The sequence below is a fragment of the Prunus mume genome, linkage group LG2, assembly GCF_029339155.1.
Source record: "Prunus mume cultivar Tortuosa linkage group LG2, ASM2933915v1, whole genome shotgun sequence".
Taxonomy (NCBI): Eukaryota; Viridiplantae; Streptophyta; class Magnoliopsida; order Rosales; family Rosaceae; genus Prunus; species Prunus mume.
This window is the reverse complement of record NC_142699.1, coordinates 13,123,573-13,138,708: the sequence shown is the minus strand read 5'-3', so window position 1 is coordinate 13,138,708 and position 15,136 is coordinate 13,123,573. Positions and strand designations below refer to the sequence as shown.

The 15,136-nt window shown below is 38.9% G+C and overlaps 4 protein-coding genes across 5 annotated transcripts; all 4 read right to left on the bottom strand.

The window, feature by feature from the left end:
- Positions 1-1,348: 1,348 nt before the first annotated feature.
- Positions 1,349-4,994, bottom strand: LOC103320584 (S-adenosyl-L-methionine-dependent methyltransferases superfamily protein). The gene is made up of 12 exons (XM_008222286.3): positions 4,688-4,994; positions 4,528-4,589; positions 4,210-4,260; positions 4,047-4,073; positions 3,847-3,951; positions 3,547-3,654; positions 3,336-3,407; positions 3,106-3,156; positions 2,925-2,987; positions 2,716-2,840; positions 2,354-2,567; positions 1,349-2,234 (listed from the first exon to the last, which is right to left on the bottom strand). The coding sequence occupies exons 1-12, from the start codon at positions 4,782-4,784 to the stop codon at positions 1,524-1,526; spliced, it is 1,686 nt and encodes a 561-aa protein (XP_008220508.2). The 5' UTR covers positions 4,785-4,994; the 3' UTR covers positions 1,349-1,523.
- A 272-nt stretch (positions 4,995-5,266) lies between these two features.
- On the bottom strand, positions 5,267-9,215 carry LOC103320585 (conserved oligomeric Golgi complex component-related / COG complex component-like protein). Its single transcript, XM_008222287.2, has 12 exons — positions 8,907-9,215; positions 8,665-8,817; positions 8,410-8,558; positions 8,067-8,144; positions 7,862-7,955; positions 7,674-7,748; positions 7,246-7,542; positions 6,716-6,783; positions 6,576-6,630; positions 6,278-6,416; positions 5,910-6,094; positions 5,267-5,819 (listed from the first exon to the last, which is right to left on the bottom strand). The coding sequence occupies exons 1-12, from the start codon at positions 9,027-9,029 to the stop codon at positions 5,463-5,465; spliced, it is 1,773 nt and encodes a 590-aa protein (XP_008220509.1). The 5' UTR covers positions 9,030-9,215; the 3' UTR covers positions 5,267-5,462.
- A 478-nt stretch (positions 9,216-9,693) lies between these two features.
- On the bottom strand, positions 9,694-10,603 carry LOC148919666 (proline-rich family protein). The gene has a single exon (XM_089044814.1). It carries the CDS (start codon positions 10,511-10,513, stop codon positions 9,935-9,937), a length of 579 nt encoding a protein of 192 aa, XP_088900940.1. The 5' UTR covers positions 10,514-10,603; the 3' UTR covers positions 9,694-9,934.
- Positions 10,604-10,903: 300 nt separating this feature from the next.
- On the bottom strand, positions 10,904-15,066 carry LOC103320587 (kinase with adenine nucleotide alpha hydrolases-like domain-containing protein). 2 transcript variants are annotated; one of them, XM_008222289.3, is made up of 9 exons: positions 14,515-15,066; positions 14,340-14,416; positions 14,103-14,224; positions 13,786-13,998; positions 13,392-13,680; positions 13,186-13,287; positions 12,642-13,070; positions 11,715-12,497; positions 10,904-11,604 (listed from the first exon to the last, which is right to left on the bottom strand). In XM_008222289.3, exons 1-9 carry the CDS (start codon positions 14,696-14,698, stop codon positions 11,554-11,556), a joined length of 2,250 nt encoding a protein of 749 aa, XP_008220511.2. In that variant the 5' UTR covers positions 14,699-15,066; the 3' UTR covers positions 10,904-11,553. The 2 variants fall into 2 exon arrangements, with proteins under 2 accessions (XP_008220511.2, XP_008220512.2); XM_008222290.3 differs by having other exon boundaries at positions 13,392-13,674.
- Positions 15,067-15,136: the final 70 nt, after the last annotated feature.

Sequence of the window (15,136 nt, the reverse complement as noted above, 5' to 3'; positions counted from 1 at the left end):
ATCATGGTTCCACACATCTGTCAGATGGCAGTCAATATCTTTGGGGGTAATTAAGGTGTTTTTTTTGCTTGATGTCGTAATAAATATCGCAAGGATTGTGGCTTTTAGCTTAATTTGCAGCTAATTTGCTCAAGTCAAGTGATTCTATGGTGACTGAGACTGAGCTATATCCGCATGCTGAAGGGCCTTCATGATCATCTGGGCTCGCAATGTGATGATGGTGGAACTTGGAACTGGTTTTTGGTTTTGTGTTCACTCTCTATACAAATAGATTTGAAGCTAGCTCTTTGCAAGCTAAAAGGCAGTACATGTTGTATTAATTACAGATTTGAAAATTAATCCAGTAATTTTCAAGATTTCTATGAAAAATGGGTAATGATTTCCCCACTCCAATTTTATCCACTTACACTCCTTTTTTTAGTTATAAAATGGAGTGTAAGTGGATAAAATTTGAGTAGGGAAATCACCACTCTAAATTTTATTTATTGTAATTGTTTGAAGGTGCATGCAGTAAGCAGTGTAATTTGGTTTTGTTCTAGCAAAGAACTACTGTAATTAAATTGGTCATTATATTAAATCTAGGTTGTATTCCTGATTTAAAATGAGGAATTTGTGTTTAATTGTAACATAAAATATTAAACAAAAAAAATACATGAAAAAAATATAGGACTTTGTTTTACAAATGTTTTAGCCAGTAAATGCGAAGTAACATTTATTTTCTTGATTATTTGAAGCATATGTAGTCCTATTATCCTCTAGTTTTCAGGCTAGAAAATGTGCAAGTGAAGAATACATGGAGGATGTAGCAAACTAAATGTGTTGTGTTGTTTATGCTCTCTGGGATTTTGTTATCCCCGTTGCAACTAAGTTTTCTTATAAAACTAATTTCTATCATCCGTAATAAATTAAAAGAGATTAACTTCTAATTAATGAATAAAGGATAGTCAAATTTCTGTTATTAGATTACATATATAATAACAGGAACATAAACGGACACGCACACAAATTGTTGATTGCATAAATCTTAACTAGTACGGGTTCCTATATAATAATTCATGTAAACTTCAATTTTCTTATATTATACGTACGAATAAGTTTCTCAATAACAGGTTTGGGGCCAATGATTAAAAAAAAATTCACTTATAACAAAAACAAAGCAATTGAAGGTCATTAGGCTCTCCTCCTCCTCCTCCTCCTCTTATCCAAACAAAATCCCTCCATCTGCAATAATTTAGATAGAGCATGATAGAACAGTTAAATCAAGTCACAGTTCACAAAAGATTTATATTCAAGGCTTCATAGAAATCACGGATACACGAGTCTAGCAATCAAGCAAAAAGACCAAAAGTTGGTACAAAGTACAAATCTTGAAAACTAAATATTCATCATGCTTTGCTTTAATTGCAACTCAGGCAATACAAGTAGAATTACTGATCTTATTAGTTCAAAGGATGTTGAGATTGTAATCAAATAATGTCACAAAAAAAAGAAGACTGTATTCCTTGACATTGAATCACAAAATTTCACTCCATGTGGAAGTACAAGATATGTAATGCTCCACTCTCAACATGCTCCGAGCCATTCTCAGGAAACCAAGTTTTGATTATGCTTGGTGATGGATTAGTAGGAATTCCTATTGGCCACTTATCGACTAGCCTAAACCCGAAATGAGATGCAGCTGAAAGTATGGAAGGCTCATCTACCCGACGAAAAATATGACAGAGAATTAGGGCTGGTTCCAAATCGGCACCAATGCTTCTATTAGATGAAATCAACTCCTTTGCAGTTTGAAATAAAGGCAAAATAGCTTCAGCTATGTAAGTGACATCTGTGCCTATGATGATATCAAAACCTCCAGCATGAGCTTCTTTGATGGCTTCTATTTGGTCTCTATTTCCCCACTCTAATCTTCTGGTAATGAGTTTGTCCAGTAATGGTGGCCTGAGATTTGAATTGACATTTTGCTTCAGTAGGTCAAGTGCTTTTGTGTCTCCATCTGTGCCAAGCACGAGGTCAGCAGATCTTGCAGCAATCATAGAGCAAATACCCCCGGAGCCACACCCCAACTCCAACACCCTTTTCCCAGAGACAATAGCTGGATTTTTGGCTAAAACAGAAGCCATAAACCGAGCTGATTCCCACAACATCAAACCAGTTGATTTGCAAGTGTGTTGGTGCACCTTCGATAACACTTCAATCTTGAAAGTCCAACCACCTAGCTCAAGCTCAATTACCTAAGAAGAAAGAATGTAGAGAGATTAAGAGAGTTTTCAAGGATGAACTTATAAAAGCTTTAAGTCAGCAACAATTATACAAATTTCAACATATTTGTAAAATGAAAAATGGTGAATACCTCATTATCACTGGAAGGTGAAATACCAAACATTTCCGCTGCCACACCATCGGACATATCAACCTCTAAATCATTCTCTGGCTGCTTCAAGATGTTCCCATTGACATCAAGCTCAATTTTCTCTTGACCAAGGTGATTTACTCTGATTGCAGCTTCACTGTTGGTAGAGGAGTTTGTACCATCTGAAAGGCGGAATACAGCTTGAACCCAACGCCTGAATTTAAATTAGTTAATTAATTAAAAAAAAAACTACAACTTGATCAGAGAGAAGATTAATTAATAGAAGAAAAACCCTAAGGAAGAGCAGTATTTAATCAAAGGGGACAACCTACATCTACACGACTGAAAGTAAGATTGTTTACCGATTCATCACCAACTCTCTTGACCGGTTCTCAACTTGTTTGCAGCACAAGTCAAGTTGTTCAACATCGAAACCATTTTCTTTAAATAAGCTTGTCAAGAACTCATTTGAAAAGTAGAAAGCACGCTGGAAAACAATAATGGGTCATAATCAAGCTTGTGAATTCAGAAATAAGGAGCATAATTTACAATACCGTGCTCAAAAACTTACAGTGCCATCGCCCCTGACATAAAAGTTTTCACTTATTTTTTGATCCTTGCAATTCAATCTTTCCTGTCATCATAGCATCAGAATCTTAGTCACACAGATTGCACAGTAACATACTGAAATTGTGGAATTTAAACAAAAAGATTACTAAAGAAAGGACGGAATAAACATATTAAAGATCAACCTGAGCAAGGTCACCAGTAGCATAATCACGAAACAGGACACGACCACTTGGCTGGGGAAAAGAAAATATATGCATAAATTTCATTACATATAAAGAGGCACACATAGATTTTACAGAAGAGGCACTTCAAAATAAAATTGTATTCTTACAACAAAGAAATACAAAATCAAACCCAAAAGAAATTTAAAAACTTCTAAAACATAAGAGATGGAAGTAGGATTGTTACTTACCTTGAGAACTTTTCCAACATTCTTCAATACTAGAGGCATCTTCTCTGGAGACACTGCAGATAACACAAAAATCTGCTTAACAAGTCAGTCTAAATAACAAAGATCATTTGTCAAACTGAACAACTGGGGAAAGTTGAGAAACTTAATTATAAGAGCATTTATCAAGCAAAGAAATATAAACAATTAGAGTCTATATGTTTCATTCATATACCATGGTTACAATATCTACAGATGATGATGAAATCTGCTTGCTCAGATCATCAATGGTCAGATCACAAACAAACGCACTAACACGACTATCTGTGAAGTCCTTATGTGCCTGCAATAACAACATAAAATTCATCATGCAGCAGTTGTCATCGATATTCAGTACCAACTACTGCCTAAACCGAAATTACTATTTATTTGCCTAATTATATTTTATTGATCAAACATGAACAACATCCTCAAATATTCAATATAAATATCCTTTTCCATGGAATCAGCAACTAAATGTAGAAGAAAACCACACCTTAACCAAGTTAACAGCATGTGGTGAAAAATCACACGCATGGACAAAAGCATCTGTGTATGTCTCAAGCAGTGGAAAAATGGTGTTACCAGCTCCGCAGCCAACCTGCATATTGAGAACAGTAATCAATGATCATACTGATACAGAGGATATCGAGACAACAAACAATAGTAACATGCATGATCTGCACACTAAGTTACCTCTAAAATAACTTTCCGCCCAGCTCCCTGATGGTCAAAAAGATAAAAGTTAAAAGCTTATGGAGTTGTTGGATGGATACGAAACAACAAAACTGAACCCAGCCACACACACACACACACACACACACATATATATATATATCCAACGGAATTCTTCACTTACAGAGAAATATTGGCCCCATTCCTTGTCCAGGTAATGTCGATCTTTAAAAAACTGATGAAAAGGAAAAAAAAAATTAGAGTACGAGGAAATGAGCCAATGATAACAGATAAAACCAATTTACAGTTTATTTATCTTTGAAAGACTGAACAGCCAAAAGCCAGATACAGCAGAAGACCATAGCATAAAGAAAAAAGCAACAGAGCTTAAAATCATAATTTGGGAGCCTGACTCTCCAGGGTAAGTGATAATAGTAGTGACAGCAGAAGAAGTAACAGCTATGGTGAAAACTACAAACAGAACAAAGAAACAAAAACATACCCTGTCTTGATGGCGCTTGTAAAAGACATCCCAATACTTTTTGGCATCTTTTTCATACTTGTCTGCAAAAGGTGGATACAGAAGAGAATTTTAAAAAATGAATAAATGGTCAAATGCTTGAGAGAGAGAGAGAGAGAGAGAGAGAAACAGATAGACAAACCTCTCCAGAAAGGGGAGAGCGTATCAGAGGTGGAGTAAATCTGCAATCTTGAGGTTGGTTGCTTTTCTTCTGAACCCTTTTTTACATTGGATGCCATAGACTCCCAAGCTTCTTCGGGAACAAAGATAATATATATCAAATTCAAGCTCTGAAACTCTGAATTTGAAAACAGAGTAATCCTGGTATAGGAAAAATTATCAGCTTCAATCAGTGGATTTATGATTTATTTTCAAAATCTCCTTTAGATTTCAATCTGATTTCTGCTTGGAAACAGAGGAAATGTAGGTCTGATTGCTGAAGGAGCTGTGTAACTAGGGTTTTAGTTTGAGCGGGTTTTACCCGTTGATCAAAATCCCAATACGCGCCGTTTCGGTCGTTGGTCCTTTACAATTTTATTTTTTCCCAAGGTTGGTCCTTTACAATTCGGTAACACTCACTTTTGTTTTCTTTTTATTCTGTATTTTGGTAAATTTAACCATTTTTTCACACTTTTTAATTTTGTTTTGCAGAAAATGAGACAGGAATTTCGCTCGAGGATGGTACACAAAATCAGTATGACAGTATTATTAATTGCTGCTGTTTTTCTACAATCAAATTGTTTCTTTTCTCTATCATATAACATCTGAAATTCGGACATCATCTTTGAGCCAAATAATTACAAGCACATTAGAACCAGTATTAAAAATCAAAAATGGTGAAGATACAAATAAAAAATGATAACCTACAGAATCAAAACATGGGGGCTACAAAGATTTCTATTCCTTATAAAGATGCTTCAAACATTACTGCGCCTTTCCTCTGTTTGCAAAGTGGGGCTTTTCTGTTCTCTTTCATCAGCATTGGTATTTTCAGTTTTTTCTCTTTCATCAGCAATGGTATTATCAGTTTTTTCGACAACAGGTGTGACACCATTTTCCACCACTGGCAGGTCGCCATTCTCAGTTACACTCTTTTCATTTCCATCTCCATCTGCATCTCCATCGCCATCACCAACAGGTTTCGAGGGTCCTCTTGATGGAGTGACTGTCAATAGGCGGCCAATCCCGTCATACAAATTCTTTGCATCCATGATTAAAGCAGCCCCGCCAGGATAACAGCGACCAAAGCATGTTGCACAATGTGGGTAAGTAACCTATGAATGTGTTCACAAGATACAAAGTCCGTCAATGTCTATAGACACAAATGTCAGACAAGAAGCAGCCCAAGTTAGTAAACATTATACCTCAATAAATGCCCGACAAAGCGAGAGGAAAAGTCCAGACTCATTTTCTCTCAGCATCCGAGTTGTATTGTACCTCAGTAAAGAGTCAGAAACAGTCTGCAATCCCTTGATTAACTCTTGAGCAAGGACATGCTTCAAACTTATTGGAGCACAGGGCCGGAGGTCATTCATCGCTGCAGACACACCTACAGCCACAAGAAAGAAATAGATGCATAAATGCCGGAAAAAGAAGCAGCAATCAGCCATTCCTCTGGACTATTATGCTTTAGATGAACGTATTAAGACTTTATTTTTAAAATAAACCATGAGATATACATCCCACATCACATCTTCCAAGAAATTAGCCGAGAAGCTTATATAGGATTTACCATTCACAAAAACAGCAAGAGGTGGATGTTCCATAAGAGAAGATGGTGGTGTTACATCATCCTGACTTTCATCACCAACACTATTTGATGAAAAGCCAACGGATGGTAGTGGGACCCAACGATGTGAATCCAAGACCACCTGGATTTAAGAACAATATCAAATTAAAACTCACTACCAGAAAATTAAGAAAAAGAGCAAAAGGTTGCTTGCTACAAAGTGAAACTCCCAACCTATTGCAACCATTTGTATTTCTAATTATAGAAACACTGAATTTAAACTCATTCACTGTCCATTTACCTGAAAATTCTCTACTGCTGTACTCATATTTTTTGAGAACAAGTTGAGAACTGCCCTGAAAAGCAAACAAGGTCAACATTTATAATGAGAAAAATAATTTAAGGTAGTAGTCAAGAAAAAGGAGGGAAGAAGATATTTACTCTTCAAAAAGTGATGGTAGCAAGCCCCGGAAATCTAGCCCAACCCAACCAAGCCCCATAGCACAATACTGTCAACAAAATAAGGTAACAAGGTCAAATAAACAAACACAGCTTCTATTACTCTTGATTTTCAAAGGTATTTGAAGGACTAGCATCACCAAATTACAAGCAACTTATTTCCTGGGTGTAAAACGGAAAAAGAAAGTATATGCCAAACGGTTATGTCATTTATATTGCAGACTGCTCTGCAGCATAAACATATTTATTCATGCAATTCCCATATCTCCTATAGTCCAAATGGTACACACTAAAGCAGTAAAAATCTGAAATGAAGGCTTTGGATCGGTTTATCATATGTAAAAAAGGTGGCGAATGTTATTTTAAAAGGAGAGTTAACTGAATAGTGATATATCTTGCAGATCAAGGGCCATTACAGAAACAACTATATTCAAGCATGTACGTATTTCCTTTTATAGCAGGATGTGAGCAAATAAAAATTAATAATAACAAATTTAACAGAAGATGCTCACCATGCATTGATCCAAAATATTTGATAGAGATCCGCCTTCAGTTATCTTTGGAAGCAGAATTTTAAGAGTCTTAAGGTGTGATGTAATTATATGCATAGCCCAACTAAAAAGAAGACCACCATCATAATTTTCTTCACTGCCTGATGTATCATCAGCAAATATTGCTCTATATTGATTAACAACATCAAAAAGATGCATTCTATGACAATTTATCATCCCCTTCAGATACTCGTAAGCATTTCTCTGGTCCAAATCCTCCAGAATTCCAGTAAGCCATGCCTCCCGACATCTCAAAAACTAAAACACGGAAAATTAAGGTCAGATACAGTCAACCTCAATGTCTACAGGAATGAAAGATGTCCATTTCAAGTGTTTCACATCAAATGAAACCTAAATGCAAACAATGCAAGTTGCAACTAAACCCTTACCTGCAAACGCATTTCATACTCGCTAAAGACTCCTATTCTACGTAGGTATCCAATGATGCGGAGACATTCAGGTAACTGCAATACACAAAGATACATCCACAAAAACAATATATTAAATTCTACAATCAGGGTAGTTGAAAAATCAAGTTGGGCTGGTTGATACATATGTACAAGTCATTACACAATACCTGAATATTTGAACGAAGTTTCTGAAGAAGCTGAGAAAGTAGAGATTGAGTGGTCTGCCTGACTTCTGCAGCCAGAGCTTGAATAACAGGTAATCTTATAGGAGGGAGAAAAGAAGGCAAAAGAACAAAAAGAGCCTCAGTGCATTGCCTTTCACAAGTTAAAATCACTATTGGTTGACAAGGAGAATAAGGGGACGAGACTCACTTGGGATGCACGGTTGAAAGCTTGCAAACAAATGCTTCTAAGTCTAGAGCTTCATCATAATTTCCATTCCTCACACACCTGCATAATAATGGGAATGAATGAGAAAAGAACAACCAATTCACTAGACTCAGAAAAGAAAGACATTTTCAGTCAGAATAAAAAGGTTCATCCCAGTTCACTTGTGCTAATTTAAGAATGCATTGTTTGTGTTTTTTGGTTTTGGAAAAGTAAATCCAAATCAGACACACGGGTAATGCCATAGGCTCAAAACAAGGATTTGTACTATGTACAGTAGTGATACAATTGACAGAAACGATTTTTTACAGTAATTTAAAACACATACGTATCCATAAGCTGAGGAATTTCAAGTAAGTCGAGCAAAGTACTGTGATTGGCTAGCAACGTTTGGTTCAACTTCCTTTTTTCCAAAATCTGTTCTGCGGATTCAACAAACTCAGTGCACCCACTTGTCAACTTTGGGATCTCCCCTATCTACCAAACCCAAAATCACAAGTTAGCATTGCCAAAACCTATCATAAAATTCAATAAACAAACCAATAAAATCAGTAAGTAAGAAGAGTCGAGAATTAATAATTACCAGAGACTCAAGATGGTTGTCAATGGAAGACACTTCGTCTCGAATTGCAAGCAATGCATCCGCAGCGGCAATGAACGCTCTGTAATTACCCACCGCCACCTCCTGCATTTGCCTCTGTATTCGCTCCGCATCGACCCGAAGAAGCTCCGGTTCCTAAAAACCCGAACCGAAATAAAATCAATCGAAGTTTAATTATCAACGAAATGAACAATGAGAGAGGAAGTGGGAGAGAGAGGGAGGACCTTGTGGAGGCGATCGAGGGTGAAGGAGAGGAGCTCGGAGACGTAGGGTTGCTGGGAGACGGAGGCCAGAGGGAGGAGGCTGGCCACCGCCGACGAGTCCTCTGCGGCATTTTCGGACTCCATCGTGTGGTGGAGCTCCGAATTGATTGGAATTTTCGGATCGGACCCTCCGGTTAGGTATTTGGGTGTTCGGAGGGAAATGCAGATTTGCAGATCTGCTGCTGCTGCTATACAGGGCAAGTCACCCGGGTTCGTTGTTCAGTTTGATGGAGTAGATGTCTTGTCGTTGATTTGCCGCGATTCGGATCTGGATCAACTCCAAGGTAGTTTGTTGGGTTTATTGGGCCGGGCCTTTCTATGTCGGCTGGGCCCATTTAGTAACGGGCCCCACACTACATGTGACAAGGGCCACCCAAGCATTCTCTCTCCACAACCCAACTTCCATTTTAAATTTCCAGTTTTGTCCCTATATTGGAAAACCAAAAAAAAACTTTTTTTTTTCCTGGTGAATAGATACACAGTAATAGTATGACTGAGTTCCCTTTCATTTTTTTATTAAATTTGTGGTTACCTTTTTACTTATGATCTTAATGCTTTGGATTTTTTATTTAATTTTATGGCAACCTCAATTTTCACCCAAATGGGAGGTAATTATGTTCATGATCAGACATTGGACTTGTTATTCTATTTCTTAATTGTTTCTGCGATGTGTTTTGTTATTTTCTTTGCTAACATATGAGAGAGAGAGAGAGAGAGAGAGAGAGAGAGAGAGAGAGAGACCCCAGTGTTTTGGTTATAGAACATAATAAATTTCCTTCAAAGTATACATATAAAAAATACCCAGAAATCAAATAAAAGGAAGAGTCTCTAAACATCACCAGGATTGGTCTTTGATATACAAGAAATTTATGAACAGAGTGAATGAACAAGTAAGTAGAAAGCCTTTCTCAATCCAATCCAGCCACCTTTACAATGCAACCACATATTTTATCATAGACCAAAAAAAAATATAACTAAGCTAGCTACTCTCACCAAAAAGAAAACACAAGCTGAACTAAGAAGACAAATAAAAAGAAGGCATGAGCAGAGAGAGAAGAAGCCTCTGAGGCGTAAAAGTAATAGTAGGGATAGGAATTGTTATGCAGCACTCCTGTTGTTGTTGTTGTTGTTGGCACTGGACCTGAGGGAGGCATGTTGAAGAAGTACACAAAAGAAGGCGGGGGAGGAGCGCCTTTCGAATATGATGAAGGTGATGGGGATTGTTTTGGTGGTGAGGGAGGAGGCGGCGGCGGTGAGGGCGGAGGAGAGCTGTAGTCAAATTGCGGTGGCGAGGGCGGAGGAGAGCTGTAGTAAGTTTGAGAAGGCGAGCGGTGCACTGGTGGCGGTGATGGTGGTGGTGAAGAAGACTCAAGTTGAGAAGGAGGAGGAGGTGAACATATGACTGGACATGTTGTGCACTCACTGATACATAGTAAACCAGTCTCAGCCTCTCCCACTTGATCCTCATATGTCAACCCAGCAAACATGACCAAACCAATGAGCCCTGCCTTCAAGAACCAAGGAAACCATTTTCCTTCCATGAATGCCAAAGCTTTGAAACTACCCATCTGAGAGAGGCGTAACCTTGAAAAATGAAATCCAAGTTATGGTGTGGCCTAGAGAAAACTTGTCATACTTATTGCCCTGTAATTGCATAAGGTAGTGAGGCCTTGATGGGTCCCTTTATACAAACGTGTGTATGGCTCCTTAAAAAGTTTGATTCAGATGCTTCTCTTATGATGATAGGGTTAGTGCATTGCTGTAAAGGTGCACACTTTACTTCCACCTTTTTGTTTTTGAACTCACGACGGTTAAATTATTTTATACCAATTACTCTGGTCTGTTTGAGCAAAGACGTGCAACGAGTTTCCTCTTTGGGTGACGATTGACAAATCACAGATGTAGATGGAGATATCACATAATTTGGATAAGCAGGAACCAAACAAACAGAAGGGATTAAACGCGTTAACGACACGTTAACTGCAAAGTAATAGTTAATTACTTTCAACATCTTTGGAGTTTGGAGTTTGGAGAATGTATTTTGTTATTCTTTCAATTGATTGCTTTCTAATCCTCTAGAGACCTCTAGAGATCTCTTTTTATTATGCCTTTCTGCAAACATAATCAACCTTTGTGTGGATCAATTCCCACCTTACAGTGTTGCACTTTATGCTGCTTCTTTAGTTATACTTTTCTTGGCAAGGTGGGCTTCTTATTTGATTACTATGACCGTTTTACTAACTGCTCCCTCTTCAGATCTTTTGGGCCTACAGTGTTCGGCTACGCATAAATTCTTGCAAGTTCCTTTTGTGTCATCACCCAATCTTCTCACCCTTCAACTGCAGAGGGGAGGGTCATCTCATAATCAGGAAAGGAAAATTTGTGAACAGGCACAACATGAACAAAGTACACAGAGGCAACGGCTTTTTCTAATACAACCACCAGAGAGTAACTTAAACCCATCAGTGGAAGAAGCCTAAGAATATAATTTTTTTTTTCTTACATCAATGTCCTATTATCTACAAACAGTTCTTCAGTTTCTTCACTTGAAAGTAACTTTGCGGATTTCTTCCATGTGAACTTCATGTGTCTCCATCTTCTTTGTATATCAAGTCTGCGCTTCAACTCTGTCCTCGGCAGTACTCTTATTCATTGATTCCTAGTTATTCAACAATGGAGGAGAAGATCAGATTAATTACATGACCACATGCAAATAGATAAAATATTAAAATTAGTAAATTCAGTGATTGGCATGACTATGTCAAAAACCTGACTACTTGTAGTTGATGATCTTAATGTGGAAGGGCGTAACCCAGAGCTATGACTATGAGCAGTGGTGAAATGTCCAGGATGAGATCCTTCACCATGCCTTCCAAAGTCTCTTAATCGGTTAAGCTCGGGCACTACAACTGTGCCAAGATCCGGCCTGTCCTTCTTTCTTAGCTCTGCGCATTGTAATGCCAACTTAGCAAATGCTAGAGCCAGTTCGATAGGCCAGTCTGGCACTGCGGGATCAAGCATCTCAGAAAAGGTTCCTTTCTCAATGGACCTCCTGACATGGTGAGAAAGTCCCATGGCTGGCTTGGCTGTGATGATTTGGAGTAGCACTATGCCCAACGAGTATATATCCGACTTTGTTGTTAGCATGCCTGATTGTTGATACTCGGGATCTATGTAACAAAATGTCCCTGCAGCTGCAGTCATGTGATATTGTGTCACTTCATCAGCCATAGATGGAGGAACTAAGCGCGCCAGCCCGACATCACTGATTTTGCTCACATAGTTACGATCTATGAGGATGTTGGCTGGCTTAAGGTCCCGGTGGACAAGGGGCTCTGGCTTTGCTTGGTGAAGGAATAGAAGGGTTGTTGAAATCTCAGCAGCTATTTTGAATCTCCTCCTCCATGAAATTGGAGGGGTGTTGCCTCTTCTAAACAACAGGTCCTCCAAGCTTCCGTTGTCCATGTATTCGTATACTAGGCATCCGAATTCAGGGCACGCACCAAGCAAGAGGACCATGTTAGGATATCTAATGCAGCTCAGGACCTCAACCTGCATGTGAACACAAAATAAGTTCAGACTAAATGGAAAGCAATATGACATTGAACAAATATTTGGGCCAATAATTTGGCAAGCAGTGCATATCTGTACTTGTTTATGTAATATAAACTCGGGAAGTTGTATCCAACATCATACCTCCTGTTGGAACTGCTTCCTCCCTTGAGCAGCATCAGGTCTTAACACCTTAATCGCAACTGGTGTGTGGTCGAGTTTACCTTTGTACACAGGTCCATATCCACCTTCACCAATTTTGTTTGATGCTGAGAACTCTTGAGTGGCTTGTTCAATCTCTTCTATGGTGTACTTTCTATATCGGACATCATTATGCGCCAAAGCATTCAATGCCCGGTTCTTCTCTTGTGCCTCTTTCTTCGCCTTCATCTCTGCCTGTCTTCTTCTCTGAGCTTCCATCTCAGCCACCCTCTGTGATGCCTCAGCTGCTTCAATGGCAGCTTTGCACTTTGCCTTTTCCATCTCTGCAATGGCAAGAGCTGCCTCTTCAGCATGCCTGGCATCCTCGAATTTACGAGCCTCCTCCTGCTTCCACTGATTAAGCTCTTTAGCCTGGATTTCAAAGAGTCAGCTTTAGTACCCTCTTGATCATACTCCAAGAACCATGTTGATTCAGTAGACAGCAGAAACAAAGGTGTCACTGAAAATTTCATGGCATAAACATTACCTTATTTTTTGCTGAGATTGCTTCTTTGCAGGCAGAGCTGTACATGTCCATGGTTTGTTTTAATTCCAGCTTCAGTCTTTTCATTTCGGCTTCAATATCCCGCTGCAACGATTGAGAGCAGATGACAATCAGATCATTCTTTTATATGCAAAACCATCAACTTTTCTTACTGAGTAGCATGCATTATACTTGTATACACAACTTACTGCAGATTGTCTGGATGACTCCTTGGGAGAACATGATGCACTGGAGAAATCTAACCCTTGGCTTATGATGTCCACTGATCCAAATGAATTAAACATCCCTGGAAATTCATTCTCATCCGCATTCGAATTCCGGCTGCTAAGCGAACACCTTGACGAACCATGATTAGGAATGTCAATGTCCATTGAGAGATTGACTGGAGCACTCCTCGTCCTCTCTCGCGCCACAGGAATTTTCTCTGATCCTCCTGCACTGTTCCATCCTCCCCTCACTGCAGGCTGTCCTCTGCTTCTACCAAGCAACATCATACAAAGCACAACGAGTTATGTGTGTTTCTAATTAAAAAAGGACTTAATATATACAAGACAAATAAACAGCTCTATTAATTTTTTGTACCTAGCTCCATTGTCTGCTTCAGTTTGTTCTGTTGGAATACAAGGTGGAAGTCCCTGTGGGGATGGTTGTTTTGGTGGAGTAGCAGTATTGACCACCGGCCTCTTAGCCGTTCGCCCGACGACCATCTTCCCTTTCGAAATTACATATACAGAGCAAAACTCTGGTGCAAGCTTTACTAAGCTGGTGGGCACATCATACCCAATTTTGAACTTTCTATGAGAAACACAGCATCACAATGTAGCTCATTACTTCATGATCATTAGATATATACATATATTTGATTAAGAGAGAACGAGAGAGAGAATGGGAAATTAAACCTTGTAAGAGCATTCCTTGTTGATGCACCAACTGCAATATTATTGATGTAGTGATTGTTGATGTACTCCAAAAGTGCTTTAGCAACATCATGATCATCAAGGATAACCTCTTTCACTTGGGCCTAAAAATTAAAATCAAAATCAAATGTGGTGTCACGTTATGACATTGGACCATTTATGCTATATTATGTGAGACTACATATCTAATGAAAATGACGGACGGATGAATCCGCACACCTCTTTACGTGCGCAGTATGCACGGTAAGGAACGAAAACATGATGTCCATCATGATTGCCCGATTCACCATCACTCTCTGCATAAAACTCCAAAAAGAAACAGAGAAATCACGTTGACAAAGGCCAACAATATTCCAAAAATTAAAGATTGAGAAACAGAGGGTAGGGTACCTACGATGTGGATGATGGTTTTTGTGCCTAACGTGGATGAGGATGATATATGGATTGGTATTGTTAGCTACAAGATGATCAATAGCAAATCGGACGGCGTGGTTGCTGTTCTTGTTGTCCTTGTCAACAGCCACCGCCGTGGCATTGATTCGCGGAACGGTGTCGTCAGAGTTTAAATGGGAGGCCATTTGCGTTACACACCTAGCGCAGCACTAGTACTTCCACTGCCGCTGCAAATGGCACCGCCTCCGACGACCAACCCGCCACTAGAACGAAGCTTGAGACACAAGAAAGGAGAGAGAAAAAGAGGAAAGAAAGCCTCAGGGCAATTAGCTGAGGATCCTTTCTGTTGCTTTGGCGGTGGAACTGGAACGCCGGCTAAACATAGAAAACGGACATAACTAACTCTTATTGTGTTGACTCTCCTCCATTGGCTTGATTTAGGCATTTTGACCTGGCCATGACCAAATCAAAGAAAACAACTATTTGGCTGACAGGTATTCAGTACAAATAATACTACACACACCAACTTATTATATAAATTTAAAAAAATTGATCCAAAATGAAAAACAAATAAAAGGTGCAATGCAACTCTTTTTGGTGCGAATTGAATTTGCCGCTACCAG